Genomic DNA, 24,522 nt, shown 5'->3' on the forward strand with positions numbered 1-24,522 from the left:
GATTCAAAACAATCTTGACAGATTAGAGAGATGGGCCAAAACTAACAAAATGAAGTTCAACAGTGACAAATGCAAGATACTCCACTTTGGCAGGAAAAACGAAATGCAAAGATACAGAATGGGGGATACCTGGCTCGAGAGCAGTACGTGTGAAAAAGATCTTGGAATCCTCGTGGACAACAAGTTAAACATGAGCCAACAATGTGATGTGGCGCCAAAAAAAGCCAATGGGATTTTGGCCTGTATCAATAGGAGCATACTGTCTAGATCTAGGAAAGTAATGCTACCCCTCTATTCTGTTTTGGTTAGACCACATCTGGAATACTGTGTCCAATTCTGGGCACCACAATTCAAGAGAGATATTGACAAGCTGGAATGTGTCCAGAGGAGAGCGACTAAAATGATAAAAGGTCTGGAGAACAAGCCCCATGAGGAGCAGCTTAAGGAGCTGGGCATGTTTAGCCTGAAGAAGAGAAGGCTGAGAGGGGATATGATAGCCATGTATAAATATGTGAGAGGAAGCCACAGGGAGGAGGGAGCAAGCTTGTTTTCTGCTTCCCTGGAGACTAGGATGCGGAACAATGGCTTCAAACTACAAGAGAGGAGATTCCATCTGAACATGAGGAAGAACTTCCTGACTGTGAGAGCCGTTCAGCAGTGGAACTCTCTGCCCTGGAGTGTGGTGGAGGCTCCTTCTTTGGAAGCTTTTAAACAGAGGCTGGATGACCATCTGTCAGGGGTGATTTGAATGCAATATTCCTGCTTCTTGGCAGGGGGTTGGACTGGATGGCCCATGAGGTCTCTTCCAACTCTTTGATTCTTTGATTCTATGATTCTAGGTGGCTATTTGAACCCTGATATCCAGAGTCATACTACAATGCTCAAACTATACCACACTGGCTTTCCAAAATCCTAGCTTCTCAATTAAACATAGAAAGATGGAATTGTGGTGAAAGGCACATTTCATTCCGATACCACTTGAATACATTAACTTTTGTTAAGCAAGGTAGGACAAAGACAAAGATTACCACACTTCTATTAACCTTAAAGTGGACTTCAGTTTTCAATAATCTCATTTTGAAACAGCTGTACAAAAAAGTAATCTGGATTGCCTCTTTTTTTAAAAAAATTGTCTATGTCTCTATACTAGTAAGTTTGTAGATGCCTATATGAAAACTAACTTTTATATGTAAGCAGTTCACGTACCAATGGCTTTTCAATATATAGAAAATATCATCACAACCAGATGTGATGGGTTGTTTCTTCATGATGTATCTTTATGAGCTTTTGAGGACTGTAATGAGACAGATCAAGAGTTGCAAGGTTGTTATTACAGTTCTCTAAATAGTTGTAGTTGTACAACTGTGTGCCGGATTTTCTAGCTCCTGGCCGTGCCTCCAAAATATGTATTAGTTTTAATGTTCCTTATACAATGCCCAAATCAATTAAGCCTTATGAGTTTGCGGTTAAAAGATATTTGAGAGCCACAGTACACAGATAGGTAGGTAGACATCTTTAGTTAAATTTTGGAAATGTAGAGAGCCAGTATGAGCTAGATGTATTATGGAAACTGGCACAGTTTTACATTTTTGAATAGATACTATCAAAATATTATTATACCCATATTTTGAATATGATGATGATTATTATTTATTTATTTATTTATTTACTATTCTTCTATACCGCTGTATCTCAAGCCCGAGGGCGACTCACAGCGGTTTCCAGAAAGCAAACAACAAAGACAGTAAAAACAGCAGTAATCAATAAATCAAACTGTTAAACTACACAATTCCATTTCTAGCAATAAACAAACATCAATACACAGTTATCACAAAAAACCCACCCCGGGTCGCCTCATCATCCAAACGTAGTCCAAGTTCGTTGTCCATTGTTCCGTTCCTATGTTCAATTTACCAGAGATTGCACTACGTTACTCAAATGCCTGCACAAACATCCAGGTCTTTAACTTTCTACGGAATGTCATAGCGATGGTGCCAGCCTAACATCTACAGGAAGGGCGTTCCACAGCCGAGGAGCCACCACCGAGAAGGCCCTATCTCTCGTCCCCGCCAGCTGTGCTTGAGAGGCTGGCAGGATCGAGAGCAGGGCCTCCCCGGAAGATCTCAAAGTTCGGGTGGGTTCATAGGCCGAGATGCGGTCAGATAGGTATCTTGGGACGGAACCGTTTAGGGCTTTATAGGCCAGTACCAACACCTTGAATTGGGCCCGGTAGCAGATCGGCAGCCAGTGGAGCTGGTGCAACAGGGGGGTTGTGTGCTCCCTGCGCTCCGCTCCCGTTAGAATCATGGCTGCCGCACGTTGGACTAGTTGCAGCTTCCGGGCCGTCTTCAGGGGCAGCCCCATGTAGAGAGCGTTGCAGTAGTCTAGGCGGGATGTGACAAGAGCATGTACCACCGTGGCCAAGTCAGACTTCCCAAGATACGGGCGCAGCTGGCGCACGAGCCTGAGCTGTGCAAATGCTCCCCTGGTCACCGCCGAGACCTGGGGCTCCAGGCTCAGCGACGAATCCAGGGTCACACCCAAGCTGCGAACCTGTGTCTTCAGAGGGAGTGCGACCCCATCCAACACAGGCTGTAACCCTATACCCTGTTCGGCCTTGCGACTGACCAGGAGTACCTCTGTCTTGTCTGGATTCAACTTCAATTTGTTCGCCCTCATCCAGACCGTCACAGCAGCCAGGCACCGTTTCAGGACTTCGACAGCCTCCTTAGTAGAGGGTGGGAAGGAGTGACAGAGTTGGACATCATCTGCGTACAAATGACACCGTACCCCGAAACTCCGGATGATCTCACCCAGCGGCTTCATGTAGATGTTGAACAGCATGGGAGACAGGATAGAACCCTGAGGAACCCCACAAGACAAAGGTTGTGGGGAAGAACAGGTGTCCCCCAATAACACCTTCTGGGAGCGACCCTCCAGGAATGACCGGAGCCACTGTAGAACAGTGCCTCCGAGGCCCATTTCTGCAAGGCGCCCCAGAAGGATACCGTGGTCGACGGTATCGAAGGCCGCTGAGAGGTCCAGAAGCACCAACAGGGACACACTCCCCCTGTCGAGCTCCCGACGCAGATCATCCACTAAGGCGACCAAGACTGTCTCCGTTCCATGCCCCGGTCTGAAACCAGACTGTGCCGGGTCCAGATAATCCGTGTCTCTCAAGAATACCTGGAGTTGTGAGGCCACCACGCTTTCCAGGACTTTGCCCAAAAAGGGAAGATTGGAAACAGGCCGCAAGTTGTCAAATTTAGTGGGATCCAGTGATGGTTTCTTCAACAGCGGTTTTATTATAGCTTGTTTTAAGCTCGCTGGAATTCTGCCTTCCCGAAGGGAGGCATTAACCACCACCTCCACCCACTCAGCCAATCCCCCTCTGGCCTCTTTTAGAAGCCAGGATGGGCAGGGGTCTAGGATGGACGTGGTCGGCCTCATTCCTCCAAGTATCTTGTCCACATCCTCGGGCTTCACCAATTGAAATGAATCCATCAAAATAGGACAAGCAGGTGCTCTTGTTACATCCACAGAGACTGCACTTAACATGGTGTCCAGACCAGAACGGATCAAAGCGACTTTGTCTGCAAAGAACCGAGCAAAAGCTTCACAGCGAGAGATCGAGTTGTCAGGGACCCCACCTTGAGTGGTGGGATTCAAAAGACCTCTGACAATTCGAAACAACTCAGCCGGACGGTTCTTTGCAGACGCAATAGTGGCCGCAAAGAAAGCTTTCTTTGCGGCTTTTATTGCCGCGGCATATGCCCTCAGAAAGGACACAAACCGTGTTCGATTTGGCTCGCTCGGGTCCGAGCGCCACACACTCTCTAGTTCCCTCTTCCTTCGCTTCATCACTGCCAGCTCCTCGGTGAACCAAGGTGCTGGTTTAGCTCGGCTACTTGAGAGGGGACGTTCCGGAGCGATCGTGTCAATTGCCCTGGACATCTCCCCATTCCAGAGAGCAACCAGGGCATCGACAGGATCACCTACCGAGGCGGCGGGAAACTCCCCAAGAGCCGTCAGGAATCCATCCGGATCCATAATCCTCCTGGGACGGACCATCTTAATGGGTCCTCCACCTCTGCAGAGGTTAGGGGGTGCAGTGAGCCTAAATCTGACCAGGTAGTGGTCGGTCCATGGCAACGGAGAGATGGTCAACTCCTCAACACCGCCACCTTCCTCCCATCCCTGGCAGAAGACTAAGTCCAATGTGTGTCCTGCACAGTGAGTGGGGCCAGTTACTTGTTGGGACAGCCCCATGGTTGCCATGGCAGACATGAAGTCCTGAGCCGCTCCTGAAAGGGCAGTCTCGGCGTGGACATTGAAGTCCCCCAGCACAAGGAGCTGCCGGGACTCCAATGCCAGGCTCGAGACTACCCCCCGCTAGCTCAGGTAGGGAGACTGTAGTGCAGCGAGGTGGACGGTACACTAGCAGAATCCCTATTCTGTCCCGGTCACCCACTCTCAGGTGGACGCATTCAAAAAATTTTAGTCTGCAGGATGGGGCCCCTGGTCAGAGGGATGGAATCTCTATAGACCACTGCAACCCCGCCTCCCCGCCCTCCGGATCTTGATTGGTGCTGCACGGAAAAACCTGGCGGGCAAAGCTGGGTGAGATTCACACCCCCAGCCTCGTCCAACCAGGTCTCCGTGATGCACGCCAGATCTGCCCGCTCATCCAAAATCAGGTCTTGGATGAAGGTGGTTTTTCCGTTGATAGATCTGGCGTTCAACAGCACCACCTTCAACCCGGAGGGACCGCCAGCCTGGTTACACCAATTTACCATATAAGGAGACCGGTTTGGAATTACTAATGTAGGTACACGATCCCTAGGCCGAATTGTTGGTCTCCTTGTTCCGCATCTCCCCTTCCCCACCACCACTTCTATGGGGGCCCCTCGGCTAGTGGAACACCCTCCCCCCTCCATGCCACATTCCATCACTGTGTGCTCTGCTTGCATTTCATTATCAGTTGTTTGATTTGTTGAGATCTTAAGTCGGTTCGCATTTCCACTCCCTTTGTTTCCCCCCCCCCGCCCCATTGTTTCTCACAGCCTCCAGCCCGCTACGTCCCTTGTCCCCTCCACAGATAATTAACAGTACCAATAATATATACCAGGGGATGGAGGAACACATGGGTAACAGTTGTCAGCACACTTATTAGCGCTTCACGGTCTTAACGAGCAGCGAATACTCTTTACAAATTCTTAAAGTGCGATGTGCAAAGTGCTGTTGGTATCTGACCAAAACCTGTTAAAGTGCAGCATGGAGGTAAAGTGCTAAGATGGGTCAATAGCAGCAACAAGTCTAGGGATTAACAGCGATAGGGATGGGGAGGTTGGCAAAGTGCTATTCTAAGCAAGCTTATAGGCTGTTAAAGTGCGGCGAGTAGTGCAGGAATAACACAGTTGTTAATAAGGAACAATGGAAATTGGATGTGCGTCAAGGGTGGTTGATGTTAATCCTCCGGGCTCTAAGTTAACGGCCGCGATGGTGGGCGGCTCGCGCCAGATAGCGGACAGCCCACCCCTCCCCCCTCACCAGAATGACAATGCTCGGCCGAGGGTCTTAATAATCGACACACGGATATAAGAGTCTCAATGGTCGGTCGGCACAGGCCTGTTGTAGGTAGTCTTCCAGAGGCAAATTTGCCAGAGAATGCAGTCAGTCAGCCAGGTGGTAATAACACAACTCGGTCAACACAACACAAACTTGGTCAACACACACAGTCAGCCAGATGTTACGACACAAACTCGGTCAGCACAGATGTTACGACACAAACTCGGTCAACACAGTCAATCAGCCACAACTCAGTCAACACAGTCCACACAGGGTCGACCAAAGTCGATGAGGGCTAAACTGGACCAACGGGGGCCGGTACGATGGAGGGCCAGCCCCCTCTCCCGAACCACGAGCGTCGCGGGACCCCCGGAGGACGGGGATCACGAAGGGCGCCGGGACGCCGGAAGATGCCAGAGCCGCAGCCGCGGGCGCCCGCCGTCGACAGGCCGTGGGCAAGCCGAGCCGCGTACTAGGCCGCGCACTAGGCCCCGGCCACGACGAGTGGGAGGATCGCGGCCCACCTTCCCTGGAGGATCAGGCGCGGCCGCGCGGCAGCAGGACGCCAACGTCGCGACAGCTGATGCAGCGGGACGCCAAACAGCCAGACAGCCGCGGACCGCCGGAAGCGGCGGGGCAGCGAGGGAGCCGAGCAGCAGGGCGCTCCCTTGGAGGACTGAAAGGACTCAGTAGCGAGCCGGGAGTGCCGAGGTCGCAGGCAGCTAGTGCGGCGGGATGCCAGTCAGCCGCGGAACGTCGGCCTCAGCGCCAGGCAGCAGCGTCGCAGAAAGCGGCGAGGCAGCGAGATGTTACGAGGCAGCGAGGGAGCCGAGTAGCAGGGCGCCGCCGCAGAAAGCTGAGTCACACGCTGGAGCGGCAATGGCGCCCACAATGCCGGCCTGAGTAAAGCAGAACTCGTCTCCCAAGTGGTGCGACAGAACGGGCGACCGGCAGGAACAACGTGAGTTCGTGTATCCGTTTGGGGGGGGGGAGGTTTCAGGCAGTCCGGCAGCCACAGTTGGATTGATTGTGAGGGAACGCTCCGTTTGGGCCTGAGTGGCAAAGGCCTCGGCGTTCTACCTCTCCGCCTCTTTCTTCTTCTAACTCCCTCCCTCGTTGTAACTCCGCCAAAAAAAGGCCCCCAGAGGGTTCCTTCAAACCCCCGGGTGCCAAGGTGGCGGTTGGTGGTCGAGGGGAGGTTGGATGAGGGGGATTGGGCTCAGATTAGGTATTTCTCACCGGACCGCTCTGGAGTCAGCTGTTAGCTCCCCGCCATCTTCATTTTGAAAGAGCCTATGCTTATTAAAAATGGAATATTGATTCCTTTACTATGTATCACTCTGTCCCACTTCCAACATATAAAATGATAACAAAAATAAACAAATTGTTCTTATTAACCACAAAATACGATGGAATCATTTTGGTACAGTCTTATTTTCTGTGTTCATCATGTGCTTGGAACGGTGTTGTCAGATATAGTCAATGAAATGAGAAAAGTAGTAATAATAATAAGTAATTTACAAAGCAAGTATAGGGGGATTTATTGAAGGTACTTCCAAAACTAAGAGTACCCTCTTTCCTTGGAAACCTTACCACAATTGTACTGCTGTGTTAGGGGAAATAGGGCTGTCACCATAATCCATAGTCAATTGTGCAAAGCACTTTCTTCCTTCTCCACTTCCTTCCACAAAAGGCCTTTGTCCAATTCTGCCCAAGGCTGCTTCTGCTTAAGCACAGGGAGAGAAGCTAGCTCTCAGCACAACGTACCCCTTGTACTGCCAATGTGGAAAGCCTAGGGCTTACTCAGTACTACAGTCTAACAGGCATGTCACAGAGTAACATAGGACTGGACTGTTAGAAATGTAAATAGCTGTCACAGATAATTGCAGAGACAGTGCATTGCTACATGTGCTTAAGAAACACATGCGCAAAGTACACTCTGAGCATAATATCTTCATTACTGATTATAATGATAAGAATTTTAATAAGGATTAAAACTGTACAATGTTTCTTTTTTGCAATTCAACTACATATGCGTCAGAACAGTTCACTGGAACTTCACTATGATGCAGCCCTAAGTATTTGGTTCTTTTGTTCTTCTTCCAGCAAAATGGTTCATAAATGGATGCAATGACATCAACCTTTAGATCTCTCATTGGTGTCATATTACCAAGGGTCAGCATCTGTTTCATGAAGGCACACAAGAGGTTTATAAGAGACGATGACCTTAAAAGATTAGAAGGAGAATACTGAAAAGCGTGGAATCGTTCTCTGTGAGACTGGGAGTCCAGGAATATTACATCACAAGTCAATGAATTAACAACATTCAAATGTATCTGCAGCATTTTAATGCACAGCGCAGTATTACAAAAAATTAGATTCCTCTCTTTAAAATTAAATAACTCTCTACGTGTCCACTCAAAAAGAAGATCTATTGAATTCAAAGGCTTTATTCTCCTTTGTTTACCTGCAGAAGAGATACATTCAGATGTATCTGCAGCATTTTAATGCACATCATAACATTACACAAAATTAGCTTCCTCTCTTACTTTAAGATAAAGGAAACATGATGAGGGCCATGTATTAATATGTGAGAGGAAGTCATATGGAGGAGAGAGCAAGCTTGTTTTCTGCTGCCCTGGAGACTAGGATGTGGAACAGTGGCTTCAAATTGAACATTAGGAAAAACTTTCTAACTGTGAGAGCTGCTCTACCCCGGAGTGTGGTGGAGGCTCCTTCTTTGGAGGCTTTTAAACCAAGGCTGGATGGTCATCTGTTGTGGGTGCTTTGAATGTGAGTTTCAGGGGTTGGGCTGGATGGCTCACAAGGTCTCTTCCAACTCTGTGATTCTATAAAAGTTGTTATCAAATTACAGTCCAAAGTAAATTAAGGACTCAAAACATATAAAATATTGCAATTTTGGCTTACATTGCCTTGCAGAGCCTACTGAGCAGAAAAACAATAATAGAAAATAAATTTGTTATCTGTGCAAGAACAGCAGCAAATGTAACTTTGAGTACTGCTAAGAAATGTTTTAAAATAAATATAACAACACTGTAATCAGTGATATCATTAAAGGGATGCAGGGGGTGCTAGCTGCATCAGTTAGTAACACCAAAATGCTATCTATAAATATTTTGTGTCATGTTTCATAAATTTATTTAGTTAGATCTAACAACAAAAACATTTTTCATAAACACAGTCTTTAATATCTTCTAGACTAAAATTTTAGGTGAATTTACTTTTTTGAACTTTGTAATGTGCATGCACTCTAGTCAGAGATGTCATTATTACCCCATTACAATCACACTCCAACTCACATGGTTTCATCTGCACATGTTAAAAGCACGTTTTCATTGCTCTTGTTTTTTTATAGTTACTGATTTTGTCAGATGTTCTGATATTTTAGAGACAATAATGTAGCATGGTATTACAGCAGGTCAATACGAGCGACAACCTGAGTTAATGTTCAGGGTGATATCAACCCTAGTGACACTACTGCCTACAAAGACTGATTACTTTTTTAAAAAGCCAGAAAATTAAATACAGGCAGCTTTCTTACAACTCTCTTGTTGGAGCTTCTCATTTTTCCTCATTTTTTGAAACTGGTAGGGAAGGAATTTTGGGGGGGGGGGGGGAGAGATACAGACTTGAAGGAAAGGGAATTGGGGGAAAGATAGACATGAAGAAAAGGGAATGGGGAAGAGATGCAGACATGAAGGAAAGGAAACAGGGGCTAGCAGTCATGCGGAAGTCGTATGTTTACAACTGGGGGATTGCCTGTAAGAAAACGATACAACCTACCATAACCTACCATATAGTGAAACTATGGTGTAATGTGGAGAGAAATGTGTCAGCATCATCTTCTCCTAGGCTAGCTGTCCGGTGACCTGGCTTCTCTGTTACTTTGTAGCACTATGCGGCACTCAAGGAGGGGGAGAGGTAGCCAATGAGTTTGAACCCCAATGTGGTTTCTACTCTGGTTGAACATTTGGGTTAATTATGCAGAAAACAACTTGAGTTCCACCTTCTTGCTTGAATGTTGTCCTACTCTCCCACAGTTGTAATCTTCTTGTACTGCAATGTTATTAGCAATTTTGTGGGTGTGGGTGCCTATAAGGTTAATCATCTTTGTCATACTTATGGGGGCGCTTTGCCATGGGTCTTGAATTTGGGAGATATATTTCCATGATATCCCAGAAACTGACTAGGAGTTCCCGTATAGGGAACTTGGGGGGGGGGGGGGTGTCTGGAGCAGAACAGATCCTGCAAAGCACAAGCTTGATGCTGGTTTAGAGCCAGACGGCTCATGCAGGTTGTCAGGCACCTGTATGATTCCTTACCTGTAATTCTAATGGCTCCGGGAATAGGCTGGAGGGTCAGGATCATCAATCAACAGGTGGGTTGGTCAATGATCAGATTCTGACCCATGCAGGCACCAACCGAATTTTACAGCTGTAACCAATAAAGTTGTGACCTATCTTTTTTCCAATTCATATGTTTTTTGTGGAGTGGGCTAGCACTTGTGTCAATACAAGACAAGCTTCCTTTACAGCCAAAGTAGTACAGAGAGAGTTTTATGGGAATAAATATTTGTCACAATATGCTACATTAACTGCAGTCTAAGCTGCACTTTTGCAATTCGTTGTGATGAATGAATAACCATTTTGTTTGTTTGTTTGTTTTTAAAAAATTGCAGTACTTTGGAGAAGGGCCCTCCTCAGATGCTCTACAAGATGTAAAATAATAATTCTGGTGAAATGCCACCACTAATAGGATCTGGGCAATAAACAGTGTAATGCAACTGTCAAAAATTATGGCTTTGGAAATAATGAAAATGAACTTCACATATTAGCGATAATAAATTTCAAATGCAAAGTATAATTTACAGCTTTTGTTAGTATAGGACCTTGTGGGGGAGGAACCTTAAGCGTGTTCACTAGAATTCATCCAAGTTCACTAAATAAAAAACATTTGAAGGATTCAGGACTTGCACAGTGACCTTACCATTGCTAAGGTAGCGAGCCTTCTGCTGGTTTTACAGCCATAGAGCTGTACTATAAGCAATACAATACAGCACCAAAACTGACTGGGGAAGGTGGGAGTTTTTAGAAAGAAGGGATAAGGACTTGGGGATGTAGACGGGAATGAGATATTTTGATGCCTTTGGATAATCTGAATGCGAAATAGAGAATGTTTTAAGCAGGTTGTCAGTGATGGTAAAATTTTTCTGTGCTAAGCTTCTTAAGCTTTGCAGCGACCCACCTGTCCTTGTATGTTCTCTTGTACACCACTGACCTTTGTCTCTTTGTCTTTCATGAAGTTTGGTAAGCATCAGATCTTGGAAATGTTATCTTTTTTTAAACTAAAGCTGCCAGAATATTCCAAGCAGCATGCTCATTGGTTAGAAATTCTAGAAGTAAAAGTAACTTTTAAAGGTTTTGGTCGATTATCTAAATTAAACGCAATCACAATCTAGCAAAAGCTATGGATTGCTAACAGACCCCAAATGGAAATTTAAGTGCATGTCTAACTCTCTTCTACTGAGATCAATAGGGCTATGAAGAGCCTAACTTCATCTGGTCAATACCTTTTATGATTAAAACCCAGTCTGTTGTTTCAAGACACAAAATGTATCAAATACACTCTAAGGTGGATGATTAGGGAAGCATCACAACAGGCCAGATAAACTAACAGAACATCATGATAATGCTTCTCTAAGGAAAAGAGAAGTAGTTACTAAAGTTTATCATCATCCGAAATACAGGAAAAGATGTGACGCCGGGAACAGCACTTTACCATTCTCCCTGTTTAATAATGTATATGAAATGTTCAGTTGAGACAGAATTTTTAAAAACATAACTTCAAGCTTTTCGGAAAGACTTACCAGGAGGTTATATATTTTTGCTAATTAACACAACCATTCTCAATGGGAGATATATACATAATAATATACCCCCTGTCAAGAAAGAGTATGCAACACAGACTTTGCATTCCAATATGAAAACAGTCCGAACACACAGAAAATATAAACTATAATTCCATACAAACTCACCCATAAGTAAACATCACTGAGCTCAATAATTATTTTGAATCATATATAGAACTATAATCTATTATGCACATAAACAGAATTTAAAATTATTTATTGATTTAGAGCTTTGATGCATCAAAGGACCCATATATTTATTCATAAACTTGGATGTAAATGTTATAAATTTAAGTTTGAATTTATTTTGCAAAATTATGGATACTAAGGCCATAAATATGGAAGAACCTAAGAAAGTCTTCCTCAGGAAAAAAATGTTTCCCTTTGAGATCTAAGAGGTTCAGTTTCTGGGCTATCAGCCAGCCCGCCATGGGGCACTCAACAGTTTCTTCTTTGAACCCATCAAGCTTTGAACTTCTCCAGTTTGCCTGAAAGGGCACTCATAACAGAACACTGAACTATGTATCTGTGAGACTAGGGTTAAAATCCATGCTTAATCATGGAAAACAACTGGGTGATCTTGGGCAAGTCTTAGAGAAAGGCAAAGGCAACCCACCTTTGAACAAATCTTGCCAAGAAAATAAAAAAAGTCTGCTTAAGGATTAAGGCAAATCAGAAACTACCTGAAGGAATACCACACGAAGAACTACAAGAAAGGGAGGTCTATCTGGAAGTCATGCACCTAATTTAAGGAAGATAGTTTAAGACAGTGGTTCTCAACCTGTGGGTTCTCAGATGTTTTGTCCTTCAACTTCCAGAAATCCTAGCCATTGGTAAACTGGCTGGGATTTCTGGGAATTGTAGGCCAAAACACGAGGGGATCCACAGGTTGAGAACCACTGGTTTAAGGCATAATATATACACTATACTTCATACTAGGTTGCCTAAACTTGATAATGGTTACTCTGCCTATTAGCCCAGACTCAGTTAAGCAAACATTTAGATATGAAGTAGTCATATACCAATTCATCTGATTAAGAATTGAAAAATGTGGTGTCTTTTTAAACTACAGCTCTCACAATCCCCCAGATAAGCCAATGCCCCTTCAAAATAACTTTCCCAAGCTCTGAGTGATAAATACTGCAGAAGAAGGGGAAGGATGAAGCATCAGACAGGTTTGTTCACTAGGGAAATTACAGTGAGGAAACAGCAGTAAGATGGAAACTAGAGCAACGTCAATGGTAGAATTTTAGCGAGTCTGACTAAACACAGGTTAGAACTCACTCTAAACCTATGCCATGGAGGTAGCAGTGAAACTGTCTCGAGTAATCAGAAGCATTATTTTATGCTCTACCCACAAGAGAAGTAGGTAAACAACTTGGAATCCCACTCAAGAATTTGCATAACACTTTGAGGATAAAATCACTTGAATCTGCTCTTTGGATATAACCTTTGCACCCAATTATCCTGTGTTATGGATACATTTCCATTTGTGCAACCCAAGGATAAAGACTGGAAAGAACCACTGTCTGCATGCTGGACCCATGCCTTACCTGGTCTGGTGGATTGGGTAAGGGCAGTAGTGAATGCCTCACTATACCAAAGCAGGCTTTCATCTTGCCTAAAAGAGGCTATGGTATGGTCAATAATGACCTCAACTGGATGCCAATATATTTTAGAAGTATTGGCCAGACTCCAATATCCCTTTCTGGGGCAAGGTTGTAGAATATGTGCTGACTTCCTGGATGTGATGGATTATCTAGATCACTGATTCCCAACCTTGGGCCCTTCAGGTTTTTTGGACTTCTGCTCTCACAATTCCTAACAGCTGGTAAGATGGCTGGGATTTCTGGGAGTTGAAATCCAAAACACTTGAAGGACCAATGGTTGAGAAACATGGATCTAGATCCATTTCAATCTAACCTCAGCATCTCTATGAGAAAGAGTAGCTTTGATTTGTGACCTGAGAAGGGAACCAGACAACCAGACTCTATTGGTTCTGTTGCACCTCTCAGCAGTTTCATGGTATTCTTCTGAGTTATCTGTCTGGAATGGGACCCAAGGACATGTGATATTCCTCAAGGTTTAGTCTTGTCTCCCAAGCTATTTAATATTAACATGAGATTGCTGGGAAAGATCACCCAAATTTGTAGGTGGCTCAGAATCACCAGTATGTTGAGGACACATAAATCTATTTGATTCCATGAAGCTGTGTAACTTTTGGAGTCAGTGTACACATACATTAACTGATTTAAACACCAACCATTTTTGTTATTCATTAAATGATCTTAAATAAACTATTTTTCTGAGGTCTGAGACAATTATACAAAGTATGGTTCAGTAGTTTGAGGACTCTGGATGACCAGAGTTCAAGTCTGCACTGGAACTCACTACGTGACTTGAGCAACTCACACATTCTCGGCCTTTGACAAAGGAAAGAGCAACCATATTCTGAATAAATCATGCATAGAAAATGTTACGATAGGGTCACCACAAGTCAAAGTCAACTTGAAAGCACATAACAACAAACAACAGAAGCTCATGAAATATTAATTTAGAGTATGTTGGAGACTGGCCATACATGCTAGAATTAATAAGTAATCAGTTAACAATACAAGTACGTAAAAGATGTACTAGAGAGGATTTTTTAAAAATCAATCGTTATAGATTCTATATTCTACAGGGCAACACTTGTAACATGTGAAAATGATACCTATTACTTACCAAAATAAGTCCTGAAATTAATGAGGAAGTGCCTGTTAAGGCAACGTAGAACTTGGGCGTCAATGTGTTCAAAAACATACTCACTGCAAAAAGAAAACAGAAGAAAAAAATGACTCATTTCTTACCTTTCCCACAATCTGTAAGATTAGTTAAAAATATATAACTTTGTTTATATCTTGTGTTCTGCATTCTTTTTTCTGCCTACTCATGATTAGAAAACACCTTAAAACATCCAAAGAGAGAAATTTCTATTAAAAAAATACCCTAATGGGCCAATTGTCATATGATTTGACATTAAATGGAGATCGGCAACCAGAATGCTGTAAGATTATTCTGTCCAGTGAAAGGACCAGCAGAATTACATCATCTATCCTTTTTCCAGAGAGAGGGAGTTGTGGAGTGGTGTGCAACATATGTGTGAGTCCCTGAAAGGAGTCCATATTTGTAGGTCTTGGAACGCTTTCAAGGACACACACATACTAGAGAGTTATTTGTTTATTTATTTGTTTATTTATTTAATTTGTGATACACAAAGTATAGGATCAAAAGGGTAGCCTATGAGAAAAGGGTTAAAAATGAGAACATTGTCCTCCAATGAAAATTTCCTCCTGTCTCCAAATTTCTAGCATTTAGAAATGCAGTTCTGGGATCCGATGAGAAAAAGAACACATAGCTACATTCTATAGCTACACCTTCCCTCATAAATGGGAGGTCTCAAATATAATTAATCCTTTAGGTTCTTTACTGCATCATCTGTATCATCAAGAAAAGTACAGAATTACTGACAAAGATATTTTCATGACACCATACTGTAGAATGAGATGAAATTGTCAGAGACCACTAAGTCACAGACGAAACTGGGAGCTGAACCTAAAGCAAACAGTGCTCCATCTGTGAACCTTAATAGTACCCATAAAAGTGTTTTGACAGAAGTCAATAAGACAAATGCTGGCTTTAAATCCAGACATTGTACATTCTATATGAATTTTTAATGCTTTGTATATACAAAGCAAAGTAAGACCGAAAAGGTTGAAGAGCAGTATAAAGGGTTTCAGCTTCTGTTTCTCCAGTTCAACTTCATTCTGGAAAGGAATTCAAGGTTGAGATTCTAAATAACATTGAATGGCAAATGCATTCAGCATTCTTATTTCTGAATATATAAGTGAGCTAACAAAGCTATACCAGGATCTTGCTCTACATGCTCTACATGGCACTGATATGTATTGTAGTGTCAACAAAACCCAGTAGGGAAGCAAAGAAGATTTTAACACAGATATATCCCCTTCAGCTCCCTTTATAATATCCAAGCAGCTTATGAGATATTACAGTCAGATTAAAGTGCAAACAGAGCCAAAGAGAGTTTTGATTCATAAATGATTTCTTTAGGCAGTGACTGTTCCTTAGTGCCATCAAAGTACAGATTTTCTTTTTGCCAAGATGATCATGAATTTTCACAGTATTTCATGATTTTTTCCCTGTGTATTTTAGCAGAAACAATTCCCTTTAAGATATTCAATCTCCAAGTGAGAACTACCTTTTCTTTCTCATTCCATTCCATTCCCTTGCCCCCAGTCAACTAACATCCCCCCTCTTCCTTTTAACAGCTGTCAAAACACAAATGGAAACACAATTTCAAATTTGAAGTACAGATAGAAAAATAAAGGGGGGGGGGCACAAATTGCGACCATGTGAACAATTTTCCTATTTTTGCCAGGGCAAGCAAGCTACTTCGAAAGCTTCATATCCTAAAAAGCAACCCATAGTTGGTGATATACGCCAAGGTCCAGGGTTTGATAGTATTTAGAGATTTTTAAATGTTATGCTCCACAAAACAATTCCTTATTTCTTTCCCAATCTTTTTTCTCAGCACTAAACACAATCTGCTTTAATTAGTTTTTTTTAAAACAAAACAAAACAAAAACAGGAAACTTCTCCTCAGTCAAACTTTACTGGATGATGAAAGGGAACCTTCATAAGAATTTCTTAAAGTGCCCATTGGCCCACCTCAGTGTACAGAGCTAGCCCAAAAGCTGGGACCACTTCACTGCTGAGAAGGTATTGCATACTTCAGTAATACCAAGTCATAACACAGAGCAGCCACAGTCATAGTCTGAATTCCAGCAGTTCCTGACAAAATAGTACAAGATTAGTTCATTCTCACTCAATACCAAAACCTATTGAGAAAAACTACAGTACTTAAGGATCTTAACAACTCAATTTTCCACCACAACAATGCAACAACAAAACCTTTCATTTTTAATATTAAAGGCGATGAACAAAAGTTCTACATAACCTACTCCCTAAAGTGCTGCTTTCCATTTAAGATATTCACTGTTGTGAGTGTAAACTTGCAATAAGAAGTGGAATGTTCCAGATAAAAGCAGACCATTGCAGAGAACAGCAGACAAAAAAAGGCTACATAGTATGAGCTTGTTGTTTTGACTAACCATTTGGAAGCTTAGTTTTGACTTCCCAGCACCAACTTTATTGGCATGACTATCTAGCACACATTTTTACCATGGCCCAGAATCCTTGTCTGTTGTTGTAATATAGCCACTAGCTTACAATTATTATTATTTTTTTAAAAAATCAAATTTATCCAGTAAAGTTAGGGATGAACAAAGATTAGTTTTCTGCTACAAGGCTTTGGCGTGGGATTTTTGATTTTAAAACATTGAATTTTCTCACTGCTTTTTTATTTGAAATTCCTGATGTACTCTGGACAGGTGGCTGGCAATATTTTGCAATATTACTGCTCATTTCAGAGAAGGCATGTGTCCCGATTCTTTTTTTCCTCATAAGAGGAAAGTACCAAACATCAAGCCTCAATTCTACTGAATGCAGCTGCACAACAGTCCTTGCCCCTTGCAACTCTAAACACTTGCTAAATGGGCTCTTGCTAGGCAGCTGTAATTACGCCAAATCTCTAAAGTGCTGCGCTAATTTATTTCACTGCATATTAAGCTCACCAGATGAGACAGTGTTGCTAGATAGAGTGACAAAAGAAATAAGTGCTGCTTGCAATATACTGTTTGAGGGGAGCTATAAAATTATCAGTATTTCAGCATATGTGGCAGTCACAATGAGCCATCAATAAGATTAAACTGCAAAAACTTTGCAGGAAGACACAGATCAGATACATAATGCTGTGGAGTTTTAACTTACTTGTCCTATTCTGATGCTGAAACCATAGCTCCAGTTTTTGAATTTAACTTTCCAACATAGAATACATAAATGTATTTTTTTAAATCAGGCATGTTCACCTTTCACTAACCAACCAAATAAATAATATTTCCAGTTCTCGTTTTCCCATGCCAAAGAGGAGAAGAAAAAAAGCTCTTTCCCCAAACAAGAATAAGGCTGGGTCTTGCTTCCAGTATTTGGTCACATGAGCTCTTAGCTGTATGTAGTTTGTAATCCTTGACCCTACATACCATCTGTCTCAAAACAGCCAAAAATCAATCCCCAGCATTCTGTTTCTAATAAATATTCCAAGAGTCTGAAAAACAATTTTCATGGAGTTTTATCTAGCAATCACATATAATACAATTAAATATATGAATTTAATATTGATTCCAGCCACATCATATCTGGATATAATGCACAGGGGGAGTGGGAAGTGCCTACAACCATTGTACACAGTTGTATGTGTGTATGTTTGCTTTGGAAAATCTTCACTGTGGGTATCCTGTTTACATAGTGCAAAGGTTTATGAGATTAAGGTTTGTTTTAGAGTGGAGCCAACAACTAAAACCCATTAGCAGGACTCATTTAATGTGATTAATGGATTGGGTTTTTTCCCTAAGCACATGGTCAATGCATTTCCCTGTCCTCTAAGGATTTCCCTCTGCTCTGGTAAAATCAGAGAGATGGTGGCTGCATTGATTCCACGTCATGTCACTGCTTAGAAACAAGAAGGGCCATTATGTCCTACAAGCAGTGTAAAGACACAACTTCAAAGTGGACAATGGGGCGCACCTCTGTTGGTTATATGCCTGATGAGTTGGATTACAGAAATCTTCTTGAACTTTCTTTCCTTCACATTCTTACAGGAGAAGCACAAAAATACCATAATCTTCTTCTTATGCATACCAGCATTTTCAGTTAGGAAGCTTTTCCTAACAAAGAAATTGTCCCATTACAGTTTTTGTTTTTCACCTATAAGAGCGATGAGCTTATTTTAAATTGCATGCCATGTGAATCTTAGCTTGTAATTCCCCAATAAGGAAAGAAGTAGAGACTTCGATATTGGACTGCAACGCCTATTAGCTTTGCCAATTGGTCATGCTGGCAGGAGAGTTTGGGAGCTGGAGTCCATCAACATTTTGGGATGGTTTCACTATCCTGTGATGGTTCCACCTTGTCTGCTTTTATATCCTATTCCCTTGCCTATTCTGTGACCATGTCCCTTCTTTCTTGGAAGAAATAGATACAAAGAATTTCCAGATGTAGTTGGACTATAACTCCCACTGTTTTGAACCACTGTCGAGACTGGTTAGTGCTGCTGAAATTTGCTATTCAACAACATCTGGAGGGCCACATGATTTCTGCAGCCTGGGTCTATGAAGGCTTATGCTGCAATCTTCCTTCTCCAAGTTAGTTTCAAAAGTTCAATGGGATTCCTTGCGTATGCTGATACACAACAAATACAGGCATGTCTTTTAATGGAACCACATGTGGAGTATGGTACGACTCCTGTATCCACAGGGGATATGTTCTGTGGATAATAACAACCACACTGAAATTGACGGTTTCTGTCAGAAGCTTCCATAGAATTGCACTGAAAAACCTAGAAAATTTCTAGAAGGGTTCAATGGACATGCAAGGCTGATTGAATACACATCACTTGTTTATCCCTAAGATACAGCCACAGGTGTTATGCTATACTTCCATGTACACTCCAGTTTTCTACTGATTTTATATATAGCCATATGTTTTGGGGGATGGAAAAAATCACAAGAATACTTAGCTAACTGGGTTCTATCTCACACAAGAAGAAGACATTTCCGGAAATTCTGAGGGAGATCATTCCAATTGTTTTGAGAGCAATGAAGCCCCCTGTTGCGATGTCAGAGGGTTTCACAGCCAGCCACCTTTTCCCTTCCAAGTTCATCTTAATAGAAAAAATGAGTTGGGCAAAACAGTTCAAGGCTAACTCTTGAATCTTTCACAAAATACAAAGATCAAGAAAGCAGCATGCGGAAAAGCTCCATGGAGATTCAAGCTATAATTATCGACTAGTGGGAGGATATACTTCAAGCTGCTTGACTGTTCAGCTGCATTAGATCTTTTAGAAACTGCTAACAGTACCTTCAAGTGCTATGCATTCTGGCACACAAAATTACCATCAAAGCCATTACTGCTCATCATCAAAAGAAAAGGAGAACCTGACTTCTAAGCTGGGGTGTGAATTCCACTTTGAAATCCGCAAAAAACAAAACAAAACAAAAAACCTTTGGCTCCTAGTTGGGACAGCGAGCATATAACTGAATTCTGAAAGGTGACTGCCTCAATTTTCATCTAGCACTGAAATGGATTCATTTTCTTTAGTCCATTTGTATATCACTAATTATATTTGCAATGATATTTCCAAGCAGTATACAAAAAGAACCAAAGCAAAGATCAAAACAAATCTTTAAAACCACTAGTTAAAACTTCAGCATTGGTCTTGCTGGGCCACCACCTAATCCTATATGTTTCTGCTGCCAATCAATTTTGCAAAATAAAAAGTTGATTTGGTTGCTATATTATAACACTATAGTTGTAGACTTAGGGCCCTTCCACACAGTCCTATATCTCAGAATATCAAGGCAGAAAATCCCACAATATCTGCTTTGGACTGGGTTATCTGAGTCCACACTGCCATATAGTCCAGTTCAAAGCAGATAATGTGGGATTTTATTCAGATGTGGAAGAGGCCTATGACATAGAATGAGATGTCAAGAGAAACTGCAGGCAAACAACATCTCTCTACATAATGTAATTGTCATGGGAAATTCTCAACAGTGCAAAACTTAGATCTACGTAGTAATAAAACAGCTAACTTGATTTGATTTCGTTCTCATGGACTTATGACACCCAATAATAATGCCTTAAACACAAAGAGATAAACCAATATTCCCACTTTCTTTGTATTCATCATTGGGTTGGAATTGAGTACGGTGTACACTTGCATGTAAACCTTGGATTTTATATTTCATGGAAACATGCATAAAATATCATCTTTGCAGAAGACTGAAATGCATTTCCACCTGGAACCTAACATGAAGAATCTGTCATTTACCTGGAATCCTCAGAGGAGTATGCAACCTGGTTCAATATTACAGCTTCACTCCAATCCCAAATTATGTGAGTTTTTACCCACTTTCCTCCATATAGTTGGTGAAATTTTAAGCAATCTGCAAACATCTAAATCAGCTTGAAAACACATGCGGGGAAAATTTAAGCGTACCTGCTTACTCAAGAATCTGAACTTCATATGATGGCTTTAAGGCCCCTTCTACACTGTCATATAAAATCCAGGTTATCTACACTACCATATAACCAAGGTTGAACCGGATTATATGGTAGTGTAGACTAAAATAATCCAGTTTAAAGATGCAAATGTGGATTATCTGCTTTGACATTCTGGATTATATGGCAATGTAGAAGGGGCCCAAGAGCAAGTCTATCTGAATGGCTAACCATAAACTTCCTCATTGCATTTGAGGAATAAGGTCCTGTCTATGAAAGTATATTTTAAAATACATTGAGAGCACAGCAACAAAGCTGATGGACTTTGAGAGACTGCTGCCCTTGCTGTGGAACTCTCTGCCTGGAATGGCTTGCAAAGCCAACTCACACTTGGCATTTAAAAAGAATAATAAAAAGTATTTTCTATTTAAAAGGCCTTTGCTGCCACAAGGAAAGACTGATTATAGGTTTAACTGAACCTGAAGCTGGCATTCATTCTAAACATGCTCCACAAGCATTTCAGTACCGGTTAATACTATGCATGTTTAATATTATTTTCATTCATTTTAAATCCGGGAAACTGGCTGTTTATTGTAAATATTGCTTCTTGTACTTGTAAGCCATGTGAGGAGTTTGGTTGGGAAAACATGAAAGAAATTAAGACCAAAATAATTTTGTAAATGTTAGTGATTAAATCATGATTTTAGCACCCCAGCTACCAATAAATAACAGTTTCTTGTTTGTTGTCCCAAGGAAAAACATAAAATATCTCTAGCAATAGTGGTGATTAAAGTTGCCAGATAAGAAGTGTCTCATGTTCAGAGATTTCAGGACTTACCTAAGATCCAGGGCAGTGGTTCCCAACCCTTGGTCCTCCAGTTGTTTTGGACTTCAACTCCCAGAAATCCCAGCCATCTGTTAGGAATTGTGGGATCTGAAGTCCAAAACACCTGGAGGACCAAAGGTTGGTAACCCCTGCTCTAGGGATACCCCTAGTGATGTCAACAAGTATGAATAAAATAAGAATGTCATTAACTTTAAAAAAACAGCCTCAGTAATGGAGAAAGGAAATGGCACATGAACACACACTTTTCAAGGCAGTGAAATCTATCTTGAAATGTCTCCCTTATGACTTTTCCCATCACCTGAGAACTAGAGAAGAGGACCTAGAAATTCAGGAGCAATCCTTGATATTAGGGGACTCTAAAGTGGTCCTTACCAAATTCAGTTATGCAAAATAATGTAACTCACTGTAAGTATAATTGCATGGTATTTTGAAATAATTCTCCACATAGTTCTTAGTATAATTTGTTTTGAAATGGCTGGAGGAAAATTGGGAAACCAACAGGAAAACTCACACCTATGGAACAACATTCATGGTTTTCTCCTACAATAATAAGGTAATAATCTTAAAAAGAAAAATCACTTCACTAGAAAAAGATACTGCCACATATAGATGTTCTGCATTTTGCTTGTTTTGTTTCTAACAAACCAAGGAAAGTGTTGACAAACAGGTTGGCAGAGAGGGAAAACTTAGGGTTGCTTTGCAAACATACTTGGTTCTGAGCCTTAAGTGCCTATATATATTATTACCTATTGCAGGCAGTTAATGGAAAAGTACTTAGGACAGTTTAACACCAGCAAATGAAAGATAGCCCAAATAGCAAAGTCTTGTAGCTTCTTAAAGTGACTATAATTATGGCAACCATCACGAAAAACAAATTCCACAGCTAAGGGATAATTGACTATATATGATATCATGCCCTGGAAATGTTGGTCTTTTTCACACTATGTAATTACAGAACTTTGATTAATTGCCATGATTCCACCTCATAACATCTTGGGACTTGTAATTTTGTTAGAATTTTAGCATTCTCTTCACATGTTGCAAGGCAAAAAATACACTATGAGAGCATAGGAGAGTATCTTTGAGATTTATATCTCCAACAAAGGTTAAAACCTTTCATTAGGACTTAATACATTCTCCCTCAGAAAGACGTAGTTTTCTTTGAATAGGACAGTGACAGTCCGGCTCTCATGAGAAGTTATTTTTCTGTTGGTAATGGAACTGAAATTGTATGGCCTGCTCTTTACTGTCCTTTGTCCCCGCATGTCCAAGAATGTCTTTTTGTCTTTGGCTGCATTGAGATCTCTCCAAACCAACTTCAATGACAACAGAAGTAACATGTTAGACAAAATGTGGGCCTGTGAAACTAACAACATCACTTTTCTTGTTCTGCATGGTTTTTAACATCTTCAACTGATGAAGAAGCCAGTGAAGCTTCCAATGCAACGCTTGCAAGAAATATTGTATGTAAGTCCCATTATACACACTAGCATAGTATAATGTCATCCCTTATATAAAATAGCAAAATCCAGATTTGTTTTTATTTTTGCTATAATTATTTTCTTGCTGTGAATTATTGAATCCATGGATGAAGAATGTGTGGATATGGAGGGCTGGTTGTATTTCTGCTTTGTGAATGTTGTTATATCAAGTCAACCAGTTAGTTTTAGGGTTGAAATACATTTTTCTTAAGTCTAAAGAAAGGTCTTAAAAATGAATACACGAATGTCAAGGCAAACCTCTCTGAAGAGAACATCTAAAACAAAGGCTCTCTCCAAGGTACTATCCACTATGCCTCAGCCTCGGACAATTATTGCAATACACAGACTGCTATGTAGAAGAACTATGCTTCAACATGCTGCGGCAAATCATGAATAGCTTTAAAGGTCAACACATCAGCATGTTCAGCAATGCCTAAAACTGGACCAGGATCCAATGCTAGAGACTGGTGAGATGTGTTTCCAATGCCTGTTTTTCTCCATAGAGGGGATATATCACACTGCTGGGTGAACATGCTACTTCCTGAATCAATAATTGTCTCCAAAATCACCATCAGAAATGTTGAGTTATAACACTAAGGAAATCAGAACTAGTCCATGCTATTTCAGTCCTGCTGCAGCTGGACGCATGCAGAGCATTATTAGCTAAACCCAAGAGAGTCATTACCTCTTCCCTCAAGCAGGTTGATAGCAGTCTTTTCACCTGGGAGTGTCTTTGGGTTAATTTAATAGTAATGTCTAGAAAAATTCTTCAGAGATTGCTCTGCAAATCCCAACCAGAAGTCTAACAGAGCTTAGCTCCACAATGATATTGCCATTGTGATATTAAATGTTCTGTTAAGATACATGTTCTGAAGTGCTAATGACTGTTGTTTAAGAGTGAACGGATGCTACAGTGAAAGGATCAGTAAATACAATACAACAAACATGCTTTTTTCTGTGTAGGCTGCTCTGAAAGACTAATTTTTTGTTTATTACTTACTTGAACAACACTGAGAATATACTAATTTCACAGATAATGGGTACTTAACAAGAGAGTTGGGGATTTTATGAATTGGGTCACTAAGCAAATGCATGTGTGAGTCACAGACCAGGTAAAGGAGTGGAAACCATTTTTTCCCAAGCAACGAAAGGTTCCTGGATCAAAAGATAGCAAGGTGAGGTTACCAAGCAGATGAATAGTCCAATTAACAAAGAGTAACACTGAAAACTCGGCTTTGCTCTTTACAGGGCTTTCTTTCACAGGCTCTTCCACAATTAATTTTGACATGCCAGGCAGCTCCAGAACTAGACAATGCAATCAACAGAAAGATAGATTTTTATACTTTATATGTTTTCACAGAAGTAGTCAAGCCAGTCTTTTGCAGTATAAAAAGGAGGAAGAGTAGAGGAAATGAAAAAAGAATGCAGAAGCACCAGAAGACTACTTGGTGTTTATTTATTATTTTGTGTATACAAACCCATTTCTTCAGATACAAAACTAGACTCACCCCCAGTTGCAT

At 41.6% G+C, this 24,522-nt stretch overlaps 1 protein-coding gene across 4 annotated transcripts in view; it reads right to left on the reverse strand.

Annotated features, from left to right (window-relative positions):
• The window catches only part of ST7 (suppression of tumorigenicity 7), a 128,839-nt gene that overhangs the window by 58,529 nt on the left and 45,788 nt on the right, over nucleotides 1–24,522 (reverse strand). For all 4 annotated transcript variants that reach the window (XM_060777693.2, XM_060777690.2, XM_060777691.2 and 1 more), the window contains exon 2: nucleotides 14,222–14,304. In XM_060777693.2, the coding sequence (XP_060633676.1) occupies nucleotides 14,222–14,304 (83 nt within the window). The remainder of the gene's footprint in view (nucleotides 1–14,221; nucleotides 14,305–24,522) is intronic.

This window comes from Anolis sagrei, chromosome 5 (genome assembly GCF_037176765.1).
Source record: "Anolis sagrei isolate rAnoSag1 chromosome 5, rAnoSag1.mat, whole genome shotgun sequence".
In the NCBI taxonomy this organism is placed as follows: domain Eukaryota; kingdom Metazoa; phylum Chordata; class Lepidosauria; order Squamata; family Dactyloidae; genus Anolis; species Anolis sagrei.